The sequence below is a fragment of the Lathyrus oleraceus genome, chromosome 2 (assembly GCF_024323335.1).
Source record: "Lathyrus oleraceus cultivar Zhongwan6 chromosome 2, CAAS_Psat_ZW6_1.0, whole genome shotgun sequence".
NCBI lineage: Eukaryota > Viridiplantae > Streptophyta > Magnoliopsida > Fabales > Fabaceae > Lathyrus > Lathyrus oleraceus.
In genome coordinates this window covers 384,307,979-384,329,770 of record NC_066580.1, presented here as the reverse complement: position 1 = coordinate 384,329,770, position 21,792 = coordinate 384,307,979, and the positions used below count along the sequence as shown (strand labels likewise).

Sequence of the window (21,792 nt, the reverse complement as noted above, 5' to 3'; positions counted from 1 at the left end):
AAAAATGAAAATATATTCCCCATGGCTAGTGAGTTTCCAAACAATCATTTGGAGGGAGTCTATAATGAAATAACTTATATGATCCAAAAATTTATGAAATTCTTAGAAAAATGTCAATCAGAAAGATTCCAAACTACCCGTTAATATGCCAAAATTTAAATTTATTGGCAATCCAAAATCTTTATATATTAACTTTCATTGATACCTGGAAAAAAAAAACATTCATCTCGATAGCGGAAAATTACATTGTTAATTAATAAAAGATATTTATCCCGTCAAATCATTCTTTTATTTTTAAAATATTAATATAATAATTTGACAAGTTTAAATATTTTAATTAAACATTTATATAAAATTAACTTACATACAATGCATTACCCTTAAACTCTTCTGCATAACTTTTTTTTCCGCAAGATCAATACAAAAATATTTGCTTAAAGCCACACTATAGTAACTTTTTCATCAACATCATATGCAAATAGTAGAGAACAAAAATTTATTTATACATATTCGATGTTCCAGGCATGAAACTTTAAACAGTGAGTAGATACATATCCATTGTCACAACTGTTGCACATTATCTCAGTTTGTTCCATTACTTTTCTTTGTACCTTTCTGCATTTTAATATTCTATTAAGCAAATCCTTTACACTTAAGTTATTTACCAATCTCATTTTCAATTCTTACAACATCCAAATATGATTTCCCTTCTAGCTTGCGTGACAGGTATCCATTAATGAAATCAGCCACACCAATTGTCTTGAACAATGCAGGTCTTTCAGCAGAAATAAGGCTTGGTGTTGGACCTATAACTCTTCTCATATTAAGCCTATGAAATGTAGCAATAGTGATCCTCTCCTTTGAATTCACTATCGCTCGATGCTCGATGCTTCGGTAAATTCCATTCGTAATGATCTGCCAAAAATGTAAAATATAAACACTAAATTTATGTATGTTACGAAAACATGTCTTGATTCTTGATACGAATGGCTATTATTACCTCTAACATGTCTCCGATGTTGCAGACAAAAGCATTAGGGAGAGGTTGAATTGGAATCCACTGTCCATCTTTTTTTATTTGAAGGCCTTCGATCTCATTAGCTTGGAGAAGTATCGTTAAGGCTCCGAGATCGGAATGCGGATATATTCCAATAACATTTTCTGGTTGAGGACATGGAGGGTAGTAATTCATCCTCATTCCTTGAGAAACATCTTCGAATAACTCTACTAACTCGTTGGATTTAATCTTAAGGGCTTTCTCCATAAGACCAATCATTGTAACAACTATGTTTTTCAGTTCTAAACAATATATCTCTAGATGATCTCTGCAATGAAACAACAGAATTTGTTTTGATTAACTATAATTTCTAATCAAGGTAGCACAAACGTGAAGAGACTGAAAAAACCTGAATGGTTCGGGAATGTTGGGAATTAGATCTGGATGCCTTGAGTCTAAAGGCAAAGTGTTAATATAGAACATGTCTGCCCAATCTAGCTTTTGTTCATCAGATACAACAAACAACTGACCAAACCCTTGTATATCATTCGGTGTTTGCGAAAATTTCTTTTTCTTCTCTTCCATTGGAAGGTTGAAAAATTGTTCAACATCTATCTTCATGTTTTCAACAAGTGAAGTGTTGACTCCGTGGTTAATCAGCTGCAATTAGTTTCCATATTAGTTCTGAGAAAAATGATTTATGGAAATTAACTAAGCATGTGTAATATTTATATAATAGAGTAAAAATATATGAGAATAAGAAAAAACCAAGGAAAACCTGGAAGAAACCCCATTCTCTGCAAGCATGGTGGAGCTTTTGTAACTCAGTTGTATCATCAGACAACAATTTATGCAGGTCGATGACAGGAACTTGTGGTAAAGAATTTGTGTTAGATAGAACAATAGGGTCTTGATTTGATTGAACATATTGTTCTGGAACATTAGTAATGGTTTGCTTTACTAACTCTTGAACAGAAGGTCTCTGAGCGGGAGTGTGGTAGAGCCGAAGGCCCGTCAGCAGGCCTGTGAAGTAGTCTGTCTACAAAGGAGGTCCCCTGGAGTCCGGTGGATCGAGGGTTGGGTAGCAGTGTATTTATTAGTGTTTTTTTATAAACAAATCACTGAGTTTTAGTTTATTGGAAGGATCAGATTTAAAAAATGAAAAAGGACAATTTATACAAATCATATGAGAAAATTGCAATAGTGCTAAAATGTTGTATGTTTGAATTTAGATCAATTGGATAAAAGTTCAAAGAAGTAAATACATAAGTTCTTAAAAAGATAAAGTAAATAAAGAAATATAATAAAGCAATTGAGTAGAGAATGTTTGAATTAAGAGTGAGACGCAAATTTATATATTTCTCACAAATTCTTTATCTCTGTAATTTGGATTTATGAATTCTAAAGAGAATAAAATGAAATGTGAATCCTCATTACATAAACGAAATCTATTTATATATTATGTACATCAATAACTATCGATAACAATTATCTTTCCAGCATTCGACATGTATCCCGATACGTTTGTTTTTGTCATTTGATGGGTCTCCACGTGTCTTTGATTCTCGAACTGCTTCAAACCGTCACTGTTGTAAAAAAAAATCCCTAAAGTCACCCAACCATATATGTCGAAAAGTCTATTTGTCGAATTTGTGACAAGTTCCCTTGGTATCAAAATCAAGACTTAACTATATGCACTTAGCATTTATATACATCTCATATCACATGTTCATGTCAAAAGGTTGAACAAAAAACTTCAGGCTAATAAATGCCCCCTAAAAAAATGTCATTTTCGATCATATTTAAAATATGGCAGAGAAATGGTGTTTTTTAGTAAAACTCTTAGCACTATTCAAGCCATTTTGCATATGTCATCATCATCATCATGGCTACCTCTACCTAGCCGCCACGTTTGCAATGCAAGTGTCGGCCATCATGGCTCCGATTTCCAAGGTCATTATGGACCACAAAAATCAAGTGCATTAAATAAAATAAAAATCATTAATTAGTAATTATTCAAGTTAAAAAAATCAAAAGACCAATGTTTTAATTACTGAGAGAAAATCGAAGAGTCTCATTTCAACAGCTTAATAACTTATTTTTCTCTTCTTCCTTCCGTTTCACAACGTAACTTTTTCTTGAACCCTAAAATTTTCATGTTATGCAACATTCTTCATAACCTTTTCTTCTCCTTGAGTTCTAGAAAAATGGCTTCCTCTTCTGGCATAGAAAAACAACTTCCAATCCTTTCAATTGTTGATATTCAAGGTCTTATGTACTCTAATAACCGCACTTACGTTATGGAACCACCAACAAAGAAGGAAAAATCCTTCATTTGGGCTTCCCATGTATTTATTCCCTTCTCCATTGTAGGTAAGATCATACATTTGTGGGTCCTTTACCCAAATCATCTATGAAGGCTAATAAACTAGAAGGCTTCTTCCCTTATTTTACCTTATTGTAAACCTCGTGCACTTGAGGACGGGAGCTTTGATTTGGGGTTCATAGAGCAACCCCATTGTGTATTTTGTTCTTCTCCTTCCACCATAATCATGCTCAAATCAATTGGCTTAATAGAGTGGAAAAGAAGAAAGGGGATATCTGGAAAAAAATCAAGGCATCTTTGACTTGATTCAACTATCAAGAATTGGACCAAGGTATAATGCCAACATGCTTATATCTGCCCTTTATTTATGGGAAGGTTAGCCTAACACATTTCATCTTCCTTGTGGGATGATAACTCTCACACTTTTCTACATTGCTAGCATCATTGGTCTTCGACCAATAGCAGAAACTTTTGACCTCACCCTCAAGAACAAAATCAAACCTAGTTTTACCTTCGACCATCCTAGCTTCAACGCATATATTAAAGACCATTATAACCAAACTGAATAAGTCTCTAACTACGAGCATATAGCCTTCATCGCCCTCTAGTTGTGTCACTTCATTTTTTGTTCTAAGTCTCTCCAACTAGCCAAGAAGTTCATACCTCTAACAACCCAGCTTCATGAGGGGTACAATATATGTCTTAGAAGATTAGTCATGGGTAGTCTTTATGAATCCTTAGGAGTTTCCTCCCTTGAACTAAAAAATATTTCTAGTTCTGACGAAAATCTCCTGATTTCTGGCTCTATATATTTCTTGTAACTCTGACTTAATGCCACTTTTGAACTTTCTCTAAATGTTATTGTTCCATCTGGTTTAGCAAGAAAGGTCAAAGGTACTTGACTTGCTTCATTAACTCTATAAGATTCTAACCTATCGACTAAATAAGCCTTTAGAAAATATTTCTTTATGTATGCGGGTTGTGCCACATTTGTTTCTCCTACGGCACCATTCGTTGATCGAAAATATAGACCAGATTGGTTCAGAAGAGGATTTCCAATTTCTTCACCTGAAAACCAATATGAGGTTCTCGACATTTGAGTAGATTTCTTTAAACCTATTGTTATGTCGACTAGAATTTCAATGGAGAAAGCTGGACTAGGGCTTGTTGGATATCAGCCAAATTTGGTGGCTAGACAATTTGGTTTTAGCCAGTTCTTGCTCAGATCATTTTTTACTAAGGAAGAGGAAATATGCTTGGCTAATACCACACAAACAGATAGAAACTACAAAGCGTGTTTAGACTCTCATGACAAAAAATTCATTAATCAGAGTCCTTTGAATTTGAAGCGTCTTTCTTTTGTACCAAAGAATTCGAAGAGTGGTAGACATCATATCACAATGATGTTGTTATGGATCACTCAACTCTGCTACAACATCTGACCAACTCTTTTTCCTTTATGCTGAAACAAACCAAGAAGACAGGTCGAGGTATGCACATCAGGGATATTTGATGTTTTCAAAATCATTTCTAAATTGTGTATAATCCTTGTCAACTTAGTCAAACTATTCATCTGATAGCTTTTTCTTTGAAACAAAAAATTATTTTAAAAAATCCATGTTTTTCCTTTTGGATTGAATGCATTAGGTAAAATAACATATGAGCAATATTTGTTTTAGGCAACATGTGAAATAAGATGTGCCAACATGTATTCCAGCATCTGAGGTTGATGCTAAGCAAGAGCTGCTTAGCTAAAGTGCTTGACAGAACCAGTTAATAAATATGCTTAAGGTTATGACTATCTTCAGGTATCCTTTAAAAGAGTTATGGTGTTGACTTCTTCAGATGATCCAGAGGCTTGATTTTCAGAAGAATCTTATGTTGATAATCCAAAATTAACTCGAAAAGATTTGGATTTGTTTCAGTCAAAGAAGATCTGACTGGTTATATCTTCAAGGAAGATTTGGTCTAAGAACTACTCTACAAAGAAGACTTATTTGAAGTAGATTTATTTTGGATGGTCTGGTGTAACACGTGGAACACGATGTTCCAACATGTATAATGCAACATCTGGTCTCTATCAACAGACAAATGTTAGTGCAGTTTGGGTAAAGAATGGTGTGTTGCTACATCTGGTCTCTATCAACAGACAAATGGTATTGCAGTTGGAGTTGTCACGCCGCAAAAAATACTTGAGTGTATCGCACACTCGAAGATACAACAGAGTCGCCACCGAACTTTATTTATTCCCGAAGGAAAGGGAAAATATCGATAAAACCCAAGGTGAAGAGAAACGGGTAAGGAAGTCGATTATGCAAGGGAAAGGTATTAGCATCCCCCCCCCCCCTCACATCTGTTGTACTCAACGGGGACCATTTTTATTGTTATTTGCGCGAATGGGTGTTACTATCTAAAGATTACTTGCGAAAGGGGGAAAAGTTTATAATTAATGTGCTCGCTAAGGATTCGAACCCTCATGCCTACGTATTCTCAGAATGCAATGAGAAAATCAGAGCTCCGTAGTTCGTGGTAGAAAATAAGAATGTGGTTGGTTGATTGTAGAAAACAGTTATAATCTTATTCTAGAAGTGTGTAGACCTTAGCTGATTTTGATCCTTTTTCGGATGTTCTAAGCTTTTGGTCTGACTGCTAAGAAACAGATTATAACAGTTATTTTATCAAAAAGAAAGAAAATTATTTTGAAAAAGGTTTGTGTGATAAAAGAAAAGAAAAAGTTGTTTGAATAGAGAAAAGAAAAGAGATAATTTCTTGAATTGCAAAAGAGTTTTGAGATGATTAAATGTTGCTTGGAAATGGTGAAAGTATTGTTTGGACTAAGGTTTTTGTTGTTTGAATCCATATGATAGGTGTGTCTGAACCACAAAGTGTCTGGCGTTAACCAATAGATGGTGTGACCAATGCAAGGTCTTAGGATTTTTCCTAGATTCAGGGATCAAGACCTACAAAAAAAGGGGTTTCTAGAGCATGAAGCTCCACGAGCCAGTGCATGATGGTTGCCAGAGCATGAGGCTCCACAGGATAATACATGAAGGCTGCTAGAGCATGAAGCTCCATATGGCAATGCATGAAGGGTATTGATTCAGATATGAGTATTTAACCATGAGGTGATTAACCCATAGAGTGTATGGATGTCAAAGAGAATGTGTTTATGTTGGTGTAAGCCCTAGAGGCCAATACTTTTGGTACTTGTATCGAATTGTTTATTAATAATAAAAGGCTTTTTCTTTATTATGTTTGTTTAATAAAGTCCCTAGAATAGCTAGTCCGTTTAATGTATCAAGTATGACTTAATCATGAGATCACATTAAACATAAGGACACTATTCTTAAAGTATCCGTAGTCGAGCTTTATTGTGAAGTGGGATAACATTAGAGCATTAAGACTAGTATGTATATAGAGTGATGATCACATCTCATGGATCATGGATAAGGAGTTATCAAGTCTTAAACATAGGTATGAATATTAAGAGTAATATTTATACCGGATTGACCCGCTATGAGAATACTATATAGAAAGTAAAGTGTCATAAGTTATTCTCATGGTGATAATGGTGTATACCACTCTTCGACCTGAAACCACTATGGACCCTAGATGTAGAGTCGAGTGCTTTATTGTTGATCAAACGTTGTCCGTAACTGGACAACCATAAAGACAGTTGATGGGTACTCCACGAAGCATGCTAAGGGACATGAGTGAACTAGATGGAATTTTCCCATCCTGCATAACAGGATAAATGTCTATGGGCCCAATATTGAACTAAACAAGGATGACACGGTCTATGCCTTGTGTTCAATATAGACATAAGGGCAAAAGGGTAATTATGCACATAAGTATTATCACAAAAGGATTTGTCAGATCACATGACATTTTCGTGTCTTGGATAGCAGCGATGTGTTGCTAGATACCGCTCACTGTTTATTATGTTAAATACATGATTTAATATAATTGTCAATGCCGCGAAAACCTACAGGGTCACACACAAAGGACGGATTAATGAGAGATAGAGTAACTAAGGAACACCGTAAGGTACGGTGCACTTAAGTGGGTTGTAGAACATCGTAAGGTATGGTGTACTTAAGTAGAATACGAAATATGGTAAGGTACCATGGGCTTAAGTGATTTTGGGCATATTATAAGATATGGGCCAAAATACACTTAAGTGGGCTTTTTAGCTTGAAGCCCACACAAGTGGTTCTATAAATAGAACCCTTGTGCAGAAGCATTCATAGCGGTTGCATTATTTTCGTTTTCTTTCTCTCTCTCTCTCTCTCTCTCTCTCTCTCTCTCTCTCTCACTCAAAGTCTTCATTCGTACCAGCTAGCACAGAGATTGAAGGAATCCGTTCGTGTGGACTGAGTAGAGATGTTGTCATCGTTCAACGTTCGTGATCGCTCCGTGGATCTGCATCAAAGGTTTTGATCTTCACAAGAGATCTGCACCAAAGGTTTCAACCGTCACAAGAGGTAAATATTCTATCACTGATCATGACCATTCCTAAGGATCTCTAAAGGAGAAATTTTAATTTCCGCTGCGTTTTGGACCGCAATTCTCCTTCAGTGGTATTAGAGCCACTTACGAAACCATGAATCGGATAACTGTTTATTTTCTGTATTAATATGATTAAAAGACAGAATGAATCAATTAATTAAACGGGTAATTAAATTTGGCATCATAAGTGTACGAGTTGGATGATTGATGTTGACTATGCTTCGGAACCGACATTAGTATGGTGAAGCAGCGATACATCGATCGTTCATAGGTTACGCAATTGAGACCGATCAACTTATATATGATATAAGTAATCCTAATGCAAAGTACGGTATATATGATATAATGTTTCTGTTTCGTTCATTCAAACACTAAATAGTTGTTTTCCTTTGAGCGATCAATGGTCATTTGCTTCGGAATCCGACATTAGTATGGTGAAGCAATGACCTGTTGATCAATCATATTGAATCAACAATCGAGGTGTGTTTGACGGTCTAAAATTGGCGCATTAGGGTTAGTGATGGCGCAAGGGTTGTGCCGTCAAGGAGATGTGAATTGAGGGCTTGTTGGAACATGTCTGCTGACTGTTTCAAAGCGCTGGTTTTTGGCCGTGTGACGATCGTCATGGACTTGTGATGATCGTAACAAGCTGGACGTGACGGTCGTCACATGCTTTGTGACGGTCGTCACGTTCACAGATCCAGAATTCTAGGCATTTCTGTTTTTTTTTTTGGCCGCGTGACGTTCGTCATGGGCCTGTGACGATCGTAACAAGCTGAACGTGACGGTCGTAACATGCTTGTGACGGTCGTCACATCCACAGAGTCAGAATTCTCGGGGTTTTTCCGTTTTGTGACTGCGCAAGAGTTGTGTTGATGCAAAACGACGCCAATTTCAAATGAATTGTTCATTAAAAATTTCGGACAGGGGCGTTGCCCCTACAACCCCGCAAGCTGCGCTGCTCCTGGCTAACTCTGCGTAATGTGATCAGTCGCCAAAATTTAATTTGGTTTTAATTAATTAAGGGAATTAAAATTAATAATAATAATGTGTTTATTATTATTGCCTTGTGGTGATCAGTTATGGCCTTAGTTATCCTTTATTTTGTTTTGGGTTTTTAAATACGACATGCGTGTCGTGCCTCTCCTTTTAATCTCTTAATGTAACTTCTTTTCTCATCTCAATCCCTCGTATGTAAAACGAGTTTCTTCTGTAATGTAATGATATGAAGAAAGAGAAGAATTCAATATCAAAGGAGGACAATGTTATGAAGAAAGAGAAGAATTCAATATCAAAGGAGGACAATGTTATGAAGAAAGAGAAGAATTCAATATCAAATAAGGACAATGTTATGAAGAAAGAGAAGAATTTAATATAAATGGAGGACAACCTTGAAGATCTTGCTTGGAGAAGCTTAGATCGTTATTAGGTTAGTTTAGGTTCTCTCATTGGCTTGGGAGAACAATTGCGCTAGGGGCCATAATTGTTTCATTATGTATGTTGATGCATGTGTATGTATGTCGATGCATGTGAGAGACGATTTATATGATAAATAAGCCGATGAGATCATAACAATTACAATTCCCTCAAATTAAATATTAAGTTTATGCTTTCCAAGTTTTAGCACTCATCAAGACTAGTATCGGATAATGTAGGTTTCGCCTACGCGAGGTGCATGTTCTATATTAGTAAGGTGCGATGGGATAATTGTAATATCCAACTGCTAAAACAATGGGTCAAACTTAACTAAACAATTTATAATAAGATTATATATGTTTAGAAGCAAGAGTTGGGAATGATCCATATGATGGATTGGAATAAGGAGTTATTCACCCAACTGAAATTTTCGAGAGTTGTATTAGATACAATTGGAAGGAGTTCCTACCTAAATAACCTAGTTTTGTGTAATCCGCCTACGTGGACTTAGAACAAAGTGAAATGTGGATCTCGACCCACTAGAAAATCTTCCAACGGGATTTTCCGAATCAAGTGATGAGGGTCATTTGTTTTGAGTAAAATAGTGGGAGCATATTTAATTAAAGGCCTAATTAAATATGTCATTGATACTTATATTTTCATTAATTCTTATGTAGATTACCATGACAACAAACACCTCTAACAACATTTTGCGATCAATCATTGACAAGGAAAAATTGTCTGGGACAAATTTTCTAGATTGGCACCGAAACCTGAGGATTGTCCTCAAACATGATAAAAAGCTGTATGTCTTGGAGAAACCTGTTCCTGAAGAGGAACCTCCTAGTTCTGCACCTAAGGCAGAAAGAGATGCTTATAAGAAGCATGTCAATGATGCCAATGAAACTGCTTGTCTCATGCTAGCTACCATGAACTCAGAATTGCAAAAGCAACATGAGAACATGACAGCATTCGATATGATCGAACACCTGAAGATGCTCTATCAAGAGCAAGCAAGGCATGAGAGGTTTGAAGTTTCAAAAGCCCTTTTTCAAAGCAAGTTAGCTGAGGGAGCCCCTCTAAGTCCCCATGTGCTCAAGATGATTGGGTATGTGGAAAACCTTGAAAGGTTGGGTTTTCCCCTCGGAAGGGAACTTGCGACTGATTTGATCTTGCAATTGTTGCCAGATAGATTCAGTCAATTTGTCCTAAATTTCAATATGAATGATATGGACAAATCTCTTCCTGAACTGCTAGCCATGTTAAAGACTGCTGAGCAGAACCTGAAGTCAAAAGGGAAGTCCATTCTGATGATCAGAAATGGAAAGAGACAGAACAAAAGGCCCATCAAGCAGGGTGGTAAAGGGAGAGGCAAGGAAGTTGCCAAACCCAGACCCATTGTTGCTGCTTTAAAGCCTATTGGAGGCATAGCAAAGGCAGGCACCTGCTTCCATTACGGTAAGACCGGACACTGGAAGAGAAACTGCCCAAAGTACCTGGAAGATACGAAGAATGGAGTAGAGACTTCAACTTCAGGTATTTTTGTTATTGAAATAAATTTATCTACTTCTGCATCATGGGTATTAGATATTGGATGTGGTTCTCACATTTGTACAAATGTGCAGGGGCTAAAAAGAAGTAGAGATTTGGCAAAAGGTGAAGTTGACCTACGAGTTGGCAATGGAGCAAAGGTTGCTGCTTTAGCCGTAGGAACTTATGTATTGACTTTACCTAGTGGTTTAATAATTCAGTTAGAGAACTGTTATTATGTACCTGCAATTAGCAGGAATATTATTTCTATTTCTTGTTTGGACAAGTTTGGTTTTTCATTTATAATAAAGAACAATTGTTGCTCAATTTATTTGAATGATATATTCTATGCTACTGCACAAATGAGCAATGGACTATATGTCCTTGATCTCGAAATGCCTATTTATAACATTAATACTAAAAGGATGAAACCTAACGAGTTAAATCCAACTTACCTTTCGCATTGTCGATTAGGCCATATAAATGAGAAACGCATTTTCAAACTCCATAAAGATGGACTCTTGGACTCTTTTGATTATGAATCATATGAGACATGCAGATCTTGTTTAATTGGAAAGATGACAAAGTCTCCATTCACAGGAAAATGTGAAAGAGCGAATGATCTTTTGGGCCCCATACATACTGATGTATGTGGACCACTGAACATACCAGCCAGAGGAGGTTTTCAGTACTTCATCACATTCACTGATGATTTCAGTAGATATGGTTATGTGTATTTAATGAAACACAAATCAGAGTCCTTTGAAAAGTTCAAGGAATTCAAGAATGAAGTGCAAAACCAACTAGGTAAGAATATTAAAACTCTTCGATCAGATCGAGGTGGTGAGTATTTAAGCCTAGAGTTTGATGACCATCTGAAAGAGTGTGGGATCTTATCCCAACTTACTCCTCCTGGAACACCCCAATGGAATGGTGTATCTGAGAGAAGAAATTGAACCCTGTTAGACATGGTCCGATCCATGATGAGTCACGCCGATCTTCCAAACTCCTTTTGGGGACATGCACTATTGACAGCAGCTTACACACTTAACCGTGTTCCATCCAAAAAGGTTGAGAAGACACCATATGAGATATGGAGTGGTAAGAAAGCACATATCTCTTACATGAAGATTTGGGGTTGCGAAGTTTATGTGAAACAACAAATTTCAACTAAGCTTGAGCCCAAATCTGACAAATGCTTATTTGTGGGGTATCCTAAAGAAACAAAAGGGTACTACTTCTACAATCCTTCTGAGGGCAAAGTGTTTGTCGCTCGAACTGAAGTTTTTCTAGAAAAGGATTTTATTTCCAAAAGAATCAGTGGGAGGAAAGTAGAGCTTGAAGAAATTCAAGAATCACAAAGCATTGACACACCTATGGAGGAATTAGAGCAGGAAACACAAGTAGTTGTGGAAGAGCAACCTGTTCAAGTAGAAAAAGACCAGTGTAGGTCAAGCAGGATACATCAACTACCTGAGAGATATGGATATCTCATAACTGATCAAGGTGATGTATTACTTATGGATCAAGATGAGCCTGTGACCTACCAAGAGGCCATAACTGGTCCCGAGTCTGAGAAGTGGCTAGAAGCCATGAAATCAGAAATGGATTCCATGTACACAAACCAGGTTTGGACCTTGGTAGAGCCTCCTGTAGGAATTAACCCTATAGGATGCAAGTGGGTCTTCAAAAAGAAGACTGACATGGATGGTAAGGTACATACCTATAAGGCAAGGCTGGTTGCAAAAGGATATAAACAAATTCATGGGATTGACTATGATGAAACCTTTTCACCAGTTGCAATGCTTAAATCTGTTCAGATTTTACTTGCTATCGCTGCATATCATGATTATGAAATATGGCAGATGGATGTCAAAACTGCTTTCCTTAATGGAAATCTTCTTGAGGATGTGTACATGACACAGCCTGAAGGATTTGACATACCAGAGGAAGCCCAAAAGATATGTAAGTTACAAAGATCAATCTATGGATTGAAGCAAGCTTCCAGAAGCTGGAATCTTCATTTTGATGGAACAGTAAAACAATATGGATTCATCAAGAACGAAGATGAGCCTTGTGTCTACAAGAAGGTAAGTGGGAGCATGATCGTTTTCCTGGTATTATATGTAGATGACATATTACTCATTGGAAACGATATCCCTACCCCACAACAAGTAAAGTCTTGGTTGGGGAAATGCTTTTCTATGAAGGACCTAGGTGAAGCAGCCTATATATTAGGAATAAAAATCTATAGAGATAGATCACAAAAACTGCTTGGCCTAAGTCAGAGTACGTACATTGACAAAGTGCTGAGACGCTTTAATATGCATGATTCCAAGAAAGGATTCATACCTATGCAACATGGCCTGTGTCTATCAAAAACACAATCCCCTTCAACTAAGGAAGAAAGGGATCGCATGAATAAGATTCCATATGCATCTGCAATAGGATCTATTATGTATGCCATGTTATGTACTCGACCAGATGTCTCGTATGCTTTAAGTGCAACGAGTAGGTACCAATCTGATCCTGGTGATGCTCACTGGGTAGCTGTCAAGATTATCCTTAAGTAGTTAAGAAGGACTAAGGACTCATTCTTGATATATGGAAGTCAGGAAGAGTTGGTAGTAATTGGATACACCGATGCTAGCTTCCAGACAGATAAGGATGACTTTAGATCGCAATCTGGTTATGTGTTTTGCTTAAACGGTGGCGCTGTGAGCTGGAAGAGTTCAAAGCAAGATACAGTTGCTGATTCTACAACCGAGGTCGAGTATATTGCTGCCTCAAGTGCAGCAAAGGAAGTTGTTTGGATCAAAAAATTCATTAGTGATCTTGGCATAGTTCCTAGCATTGTGGATCCCATTGGTCTCTACTGTGATAACAATGGTGCTATCGCACAAGCCAAAGAGCCTAGATCTCACCAACGATCCAAACACATACTTAGGCGTTATCACCTCATTTGAGATATAATAGATAGAGGAGATGTGAAAATATGCAGAGTACCTACACTTGACAATATTGTTGACCCACTGACAAAGCCTCTTGCGTAGCAGGAGCATGATGGCCATACTAGATCTATGGGCATTAGGGGTATGCCTGATTGGCTCTAGTGATAGTGGGAGATTGTTGGTGTAAGCCCTAGAGGCCAATACTTTTGGTACTTGTATCGAATTGTTTATTAATAATAAAAGGCTTTTTCTTTATTATGTTTGTTTAATAAAGTCCCTAGAATAGCTAGTCCGTTTAATGTATCAAGTATGACTTAATCATGAGATCACATTAAACATAAGGACACTATTCTTAAAGTATATGTAGTCGAGCTTTATTGTGAAGTGGGATAACATTAGAGCATTAAGACTATTATGTATATAGACTGATGATCACATCTCATGGATCATGGATAAGGAGTTATCAAGTCTTAAACATAGGTATGAATATTAAGAGTAATATTTATACCGGATTGACCCGCTATGAGAATACTATATAGAAAGTTATACAAAGTGTCATAAGTTATTCTCATGGTGATAATGGTGTATACCACTCTTCGACCTGAAACCACTATGGACCCTAGATGTAGAGTCGAGTGCTTTATTGTTGATCAAACGTTGTCCGTAACTGGACAACCATAAAGACAGTTGATGGGTACTCCATGAAGCATGCTGAGGGACATGAGTGAACTAGATGGAATTTGTCCATCCTGCGTAACAGGATAAATGTCTATGGGCCCAATATTGAACTGAACAAGGATGACACGGTTTATGCCTTGTGTTCAATATAGACATAAGGACAAAAGGGTAATTATGCACATAAGTATTATCACAGAAGGATTTGTCAGATCACATGACATTTTCGTGTCTTGGGTAGCAGTGGTGTGTTGCTAGATACCGCTCATTGTTTATTATGTTAAATACATGATTTAATATAATTGCCAATGTCGCGAAAATCTACAGGGTCACACACAAAGGACGGATTGATGAGAGATAGAGTAACTAAGGAACACCGTAAGGTACGGTGCACTTAAGTGAGTTATAGAACATCGTAAGGTACGGTGTACTTAAGTAGAATACGAAATATGGTAAGGTACCATGGGCTTAAGTGATTTTGGGCATATTATAAGATATGGGCCAAAATACACTTAAGTGGGCTTTTTAGCTTGAAGCCCACACAAGTGGTTCTATAAATAGAACCCTTGTGCAGAAGCATTCATAGCGGTTGCATTATTTTCGTTTTCTTTCTCTCTCTCTCTCACACTCACTCAAAGCCTTCATCCGTACCAGCTAGCACTGAGATTGAAGGAATCCGTTCGTGTGGACTGAGTAAAGACGTTGTCATCGTTCAACGTTTGTGATCGCTCCGTGGATCTGCATCAAAGGTTTTGATCTTCACAAGAGATCTGCACCAAAGGTTTCAACCGTCACAAGAGGTAAATATTCTACCACTGATCATGACCATTCGTAAGGATCTCTAAAGGAGAAATTTTAATTTCCGCTGCATTTTGGACTGCAATTCTCCTTCAGTTTAGTCCAGAGAGAAAGGTATTGTTGATAGGGATTGTTGAAGTGTGGTCTGTGGATTTGGAGTTGAAAGTTGTTTGATTTAAATTGCACTAAAGTCTATGAATGGAGGCGAATACTTTGAATAATTGGGGCATACGTCCCGTATTCAAAGATACTCAGAACAATGGTAGGAATAATCCATCTCGTTCTTCTATATTGCATAAGGCTCATGGCACACAATTAGCATAATAATTAAAGGGTGTTTTGAAAGAAAAGAAAAAGATTTTTTGTTTAAAAAGGATGAAGCAATGTGTGCTTGTAGGAATGTAACAAAGCTCAGCATGATTAAGTCTTGATGTCCTCCTATCTCCAAGATCTTGAATGGGAAAAGGCTGGAATTTGACTTAGTAGATCAAGTATGTGTAAGTTTAAAGATCTAATTGAATCAAGTGATCAAGGGACTTATGATCAATTAATTGAATAGGAATCTTATGGGAGCATGCAAATTTTTCCTTGAAATGAGCAACTAAAATTCCTAAATCATTAATCTAATTAATTGATCATAGTGTGTTTGATAAAATAATCAAATCAATAAAGGGGAATCAAACCATGAATTAAAAATAAATAAAGATTTAATTAATTAATTACATGAACCAAAAGAAGATTTACCAATTAATCAAAAAACAATTAACTAACATATTAATTTTACTTCTAGCATTTTAAATAATCATTGAAACTAATTAAAAGATAAATTAATTTTAACATCTTCATTAGATTAATACTAATATTTATTTTTCTAACTAAATAACTAATATTTGTTCTAAATTAAGGCTATGTATATATTTCTAAATTAAGTAACTAATGTTTTATTTTCTAATTAAAATTAAAGATTATTTTCTAAGCTAATGTATTAATTTTCTAGGTAAGCTACTGTATTTAGAGCTGTCAAATAAGCCCTATATTTAAAAGCCCCAATTATTAAGCCCTATTAAAGCCCCGATATATTAAGCCCCATATCATTGAGATTTATTTTAGGCCCTTTATATAATGCATTTTTTTAGGCCCCATTGAGGGGCCTTATTTTATTCCCAAAATTTGGACTTGAGTTTATCACTCCATTCATGTTTTGTGCAAAGCTTCCGCCACCGTTAATCAATTACACCGCCGTCGACTTTTCTTTATCACAGAAATAAAGGTACTCTTCTATCTCCATTTCTCTTTAATCTCTAGTTTTCTTAATATCAAATTTCATTTTTTATCTCATTTGAATCAACATGTTTATAATACTGCTTAATTTGTACACTCACAAGCTGTTTGTGGAAATGCCTCAACAACTTTATACATGATATAAATTTGATTAAAATGCAATTCTGATGGTAAAGTTTCGATGATTAATTTGTCGTGTTTTAATCTTAGTGGTACTTTGAGTCATTCTGTTGCAAATTTAGGTTCTTTAGTTGATATCAGATTGGAGGGTAATCATATCAATGGCGTAGTGCCTAGTAATTGGACCAGTTTGATGAATATGAAATTGTTTGATCTGAGTAGAGCATTTTTAACAAAATTTAAAACACAAACTACCACTCCTGATCTTCATGTTCTGATATCTACACCATTTCACCATGCCTATGTTACTGCTGAAAGAGTTAAGAAAGCTAAGAATTTAGAGCTACTTTTGACTGCCGGAATTGGTTCTGATCACATTGATCTCAATGTTACGGCTGCTGCTGGTTTAACCGTCGCAGAGGTCACAGGAAGCAACACAGTATCTGTTGCTGAGGATGAGCTCATGAGAATTCTCATTCTGGTGAGGAATTTTGTGCCTGGTTACCATCAGTCTATTACAGGAGAATGGGATGTTGCTGGCATTGCACATAGAGCCTATGATCTTGAAGGAAAGACGATAGGAACGGTGGGTGCTGGACGAATCGGGAAGCTTTTACTCCAAAGGCTGAAACCTTTTAACTGTAACCTTTTATATCATGTTAGACTTAAGATGGAGCCTGAATTGGAGAAAGAAATTGGAGCTAAGTTTGAAGAGGACCTCGATACAATGCTTCCAAAGTGCGATGTAATTGCTCCAACAAAGTTACCAGATACAGAGAGATGGTTAGAGGGATTTGCAACCTTAGATAGCAGATCCATATAATATTCAGTGAAAATTTAATTACATGTATAAATTTGCGATACGAGTATGAAGATAACCCAGCTTGTACAACCTTAAGGTGCAGTTCATAACATCTCTCCAACCTGTGTGTATGTAATCACCCTACTAAGTGACGTTACCAGATCATGAACAATGTCTCCAAGATGATGGCAAGCATCAATACGCTTAAAATTGTCTTCTTCGAAGCCGGTGAGCGAAGAATTGAAATCAAGATTAAGCCAGTGCACGCGCAGGACCAAGTCGAATAAGTTCTGGTGCGTTAAGTTTATGTGAATGGTTTAGTTGTGAATCTAAAAATTAGTCAGGAAATTTGTTATTTGGATTTGTTAGTTATCTGAAAATCGTGAGTTGTTAATTAACTGGAAAAACTTGTTGTTAGACTGAATATTAAGTTCTTATTAATGTGTAATTAGATGAAATCCGAATTGTTAACATGAGCCATGAAAATGTTGTTTTCTGTTAAAACTCCAGTTAGAAATCAATTAGAAAAATAGTCAGTTATGACTCAGCTTGAAAAACTTGGATCTGTTAGTGGGTTCATTCAAATATGAACTACTAGCTTGTTAGGTTCGGTTCTACATTTAACTGAAAACTGAAAGTTAGGGTGAATATCACTTAGGGTAGTTATTACTAATGTCTTAATGACCCTGCTGCTATGTTGTGATGTGAATAACATACTGCCTGTTATGCCTTGTTTGTTAGTTACTTGTTAAATATGTTACAAGTTAGTACTCAGCAAGTTCTATTAATTGTATTATGAGATGAAGTCAGGTTTGCTACTTCTGTTATTGATTTGTGATGAAGTCAGGTTTGCTACTTCTGTTATTGATTTGTGATGAAGTTAATGCCTTCATGGACTACTTTGGTGATGATCTGCTATGCCATGTCCTTATGTTGTTATGAACTAATGGTTTGCATTGTAATACTTGTTGCGTGCCTCTTCTGTTATGAAATGAAAATCTATACATGTAATTAAATTTGCACTGAATATTATATGGAACTCTCATGTACTTATGAGCTTATGTTGTGTTCCAGGCCATTGAGAGTTTGCTCAGCAAAAAGATATTCCTTAATATAGAGGTTAGTCCTGCTTTTCTGTTTTTCAATTCCCAGCTCACAAAAGCATATCAAATTGTTGCAGCAATATTGCTGTTTTATTTGAGGTTTTGAAAGCAGTTAATTAAACAGAGACTGGATATGATGAGGTTTTAGTTTTTGGAATGTGACTCTTAATATATAACCATGACATAACAGTGTTATGATAACACACATTCTTTTTGTTATAGTATGGAGTCAATGGATACGAGTGAGTATGCACAAGGTCAAGATGAAACTCATAAGGAAATATTGTCAACACTTTGGATTATTTTCACTAAAATCGGCAAAGGAAAAGATGGAGTTGAAAGAGCTGCATGCAATTTTTGTAGTACTGATTTTGCCATTGGAAAAAACCCCAAGTCTGGTCAAAGTTATGGAACTTCACATCTAAGTCGTCATGTTTTTATTTGTAAAAGTTTCCAGTTGAGCCTTCTTAGTCTAGAGGAATCGTCAAGCCTAACCCCAATCAACCAAAACACACATCGTGAATTACTTGGAGAAGCCATTATTGCACATGATCTTCCTTTTAGCTTTGTCGAGTATGAAAAAATTCGAGTTTGGGTGAAATATTTGAATCCATGTGTTGAAATGGCCTCTAGAAATACCATGGTGTCATATATTGAAAAAATATATGATAAAGAAAGGATTAAGCTTAAGGAAATCATGGGTAGGATTCCAAATAAAATTTGTCTAACATCGGATGTTTGGACAGCATCTACTAGTGAGGGTTATATCTGTTTGACTGCTCATTTTGTTGATGAAAATTGGAAGTTAGTTAGTTGTCTTCTTAACTTTCTTCGAATGAAGCCCCCCCCCCCCCCCCCCCCCCCCACACGGGTATTGCACTGGAAGCTACTTTATTTGATTGCTTAAAGCAATGGGGAATAGATAAGAAAATATTTACTATTACACTGGATAACGCATCTGCCAATGATAACATGCAAGACCACTTGAAAACTCATCTTCGAGTGCAAGGCAATTTGATGTGTGATGGTGAATTTTTTCATATCCGATGTTCGGCCCATGTACTCAACTTAATTGTCCAAGAGGGTTTAAAAGTTGCTAGTGAAGCCCTCCATAAAATTAGAGAGAGTGTCAAGCATATTAAAGGATCTGATGGAAGGATGCTTAAGTTCAGAGATTGTGTCGAGGATGCAGGGATAAATGCTAGCGGTGGTTTAAGATTTGATGTATCTACTAGATGGAATAGCACTTATTTGATGCTTGAAATTGCCTTGCAATATAGGAAAGCTTTTGAGTTTTATAAGGTGGCGGATATAAGCTATAAATATTGTCCATCTGATGAGGAATGGGAAAAGGGGGAAAGGATTTGTGAGTTTTTAGAACCTTTTTATGAAATTACCAATTTGATTTCTGGTTCATCTTATCCAACTGCAAATCTGTATTTCATGCAAGTGTGGAAAGTCTAGTGCATTTTAGAAAAACATCAAAAAAGTATTGATAAGGTGATAAAAGATATGTCTGATAATATGAAAATGAAATTTGACAAATACTGGAAAAACTATAGTATTGTGCTAGCATTTGGAGCTATTCTTGATCCACTCTTGAAGGATAAATTTTTGAAGTTTTGCTATACTACACTTGATGCCTCAACCTCTGAAGGGAAACTTAAGAATGTAATGGATAAATTCAAAGGGCTTTATGAAGAATATGTGAGTTATTCTACCAATCAAAGTGTTTCTCTTTCTCAACCATCTAATGAGTTCAACACATTGGCTAAGCTATCTAGAGAGGGGAATAAAGCTAAAAAATCAAAGATTATAACCGTAAGTTTTTATGTTAACATATTTATTTCACCCCATTTCCTCTTTTATATATATATACTTGTTTGAAAATTTTAGGTTGTCTATTATTTATATTTTATTAGTATTAGAAAAAGAGAAGGATCATTGCATGAAATTGTTAGTAAGGATTATTGCATGAAACTTTGTGTTGTACTCTGTATGTGGCTTTACTAGTAAAGCATACATGTGTATTCTGAATGTTGAGTACTAATAATGGTCACAAGAAAATGCTTGAATAATATTGTAGACAGTGTATTTGGTTCTTTTTCGAGTTACTGTAATCATTAGTAACTTAATCGAAAGTTGAATGTGAGTTATCTAACATAGAAACATAGCAACATATTTCAATTATTTCAATGATATTATTTAATTAGTTGTAAAAAAAATATTCAATGTTGTTAAATGATTAGAAAAAAATAGGTTGGTCTTTATCTAACATAGAAACATAGCAACATTAAGAACTTACATAGATAGAAATGAAATGTATTTATCTAAATATTGTTTAAAATTATGTTATGTTGTTTCTGTGAATATTGAGAGTAAAATATGTCCTAACTATTTATATATATCGCAGGATTTTAAAACATGGAACTCGATTGAGAGTAGGTTTGTTCTTGGAAAGAATGAATTAGATATATACTTTGACGATGAATTACTGGAGCTAAATGAAGAACACTCTGAAGATTTTGATGTACTTCTTTATTGAAAGTTTAATGAGAAAAAGTTTCTGATACTCTCCATAATGGCACGCGATGTGCTTAGCATTCCTATCACGACTGTAGCATATGAGTCTTCTTTCAGTATCGGTGGACGTGTTCTTACGAAATACAGAAGTTCTACTCTTCCTGAACACATCCAAATGTTGATTTGTACTCGAAGCTGGTTGCATGGATTTTCGGAAAATATGAATGGTAATACTACTTTGTATTTTATTTTATTTTATTTGTTCATGTTTATGATATACTCATGTCATTGTTTTGTTGCATCTGCACCTAAGTATGATTTATTGTGTTTTTAAGATGAGGAAGATATCAACACTAATGATGAAGGCAATACTGAGGTGACAATGACTCAACATACATTTGGATTGCAAGATTGAAGTGGAAGACTAATTTTAGTGCCATATACTTTATTCTGGTTGTTGAATTTATCTTTTCATGTTTTTTTGGTTGAATTAGTGTCTTTGTTTATGTGATATGTGGTTCATGTTTGTATTGATTTACTTCAATTTCGAATGTTAAATGTCCGGAGTATCGACATATATCTTTCAGTGATATGTTTACATAGTATTTTTCGTGAATTGAGATGAATAATATTGTTGTTTGTGTTTGAAAAAGAACATAAAATCCTACTCAAGTGTATAAATATTAGCAAGTCACATAATTGAACTGGTTTGTGTAATATGTTTTCTTTTCTTTTTTATTTTTGGAATTTTATGTTGAAAA

The 21,792-nt window shown here is 35.7% G+C and overlaps 3 protein-coding genes and 1 long non-coding RNA gene across 4 annotated transcripts; 3 read left to right on the top strand and 1 right to left on the bottom strand.

Moving 5' to 3' along the window:
* Positions 1–657: 657 nt before the first annotated feature.
* On the bottom strand, positions 658–8,090 carry LOC127119638 (protein SRG1). Its single transcript, XM_051049909.1, has 5 exons — positions 8,065–8,090; positions 1,776–1,977; positions 1,407–1,657; positions 1,001–1,325; positions 658–915 (listed from the first exon to the last, which is right to left on the bottom strand). Exons 1-5 carry the CDS (start codon positions 8,088–8,090, stop codon positions 658–660), a joined length of 1,062 nt encoding a protein of 353 aa, XP_050905866.1.
* Positions 8,091–16,664: 8,574 nt separating this feature from the next.
* On the top strand, positions 16,665–17,426 carry LOC127123369 (formate dehydrogenase, mitochondrial-like). The gene has a single exon (XM_051053592.1). The coding sequence runs from the start codon at positions 16,665–16,667 to the stop codon at positions 17,424–17,426; it is 762 nt and encodes a 253-aa protein (XP_050909549.1).
* A 953-nt stretch (positions 17,427–18,379) lies between these two features.
* On the top strand, positions 18,380–18,940 carry LOC127119637 (uncharacterized). Its single transcript, XR_007802900.1, has 2 exons — positions 18,380–18,524; positions 18,731–18,940. It is a non-coding gene; the product is annotated as an uncharacterized LOC127119637 (long non-coding RNA).
* A 1,065-nt stretch (positions 18,941–20,005) lies between these two features.
* Positions 20,006–21,526, top strand: LOC127119636 (zinc finger BED domain-containing protein DAYSLEEPER). Its single transcript, XM_051049908.1, has 3 exons — positions 20,006–20,329; positions 20,922–21,258; positions 21,367–21,526. Exons 1-2 carry the CDS (start codon positions 20,021–20,023, stop codon positions 21,051–21,053), a joined length of 441 nt encoding a protein of 146 aa, XP_050905865.1. The 5' UTR covers positions 20,006–20,020; the 3' UTR covers positions 21,054–21,258; positions 21,367–21,526.
* The last annotated feature ends 266 nt before the right edge of the window (positions 21,527–21,792 follow it).

Excerpts from the sequence above, each read along its gene's own strand:
- LOC127119636 (XM_051049908.1), top strand. The coding sequence starts at position 20,021 with ATGTCTGATAATATGAAAATGAAATTTGACAAATACTGGAAAAACTAT. Across the intron at positions 20,330-20,921 it reads AAAAATCAAAGATTATAACC|GATTTTAAAACATGGAACTC; the intron begins GTAAGTTTTTAT and ends TATATATCGCAG.
- LOC127119638 (XM_051049909.1), bottom strand. The coding sequence starts at position 8,090 with ATGTATCGCTGCTTCACCATACTAAT. Across the intron at positions 1,978-8,064 it reads CGCTGCTTCACCATACTAAT|ACCTTCTGTTCAAGAGTTAG; the intron begins GTCGGTTCCGAA and ends TCCCGCTCAGAG. Across the intron at positions 1,658-1,775 it reads GAGAATGGGGTTTCTTCCAG|CTGATTAACCACGGAGTCAA; the intron begins GTTTTCCTTGGT and ends AACTAATTGCAG.
- LOC127123369 (XM_051053592.1), top strand. The coding sequence starts at position 16,665 with ATGATTAATTTGTCGTGTTTTAATCTTAGTGGTACTTTGAGTCATTCT.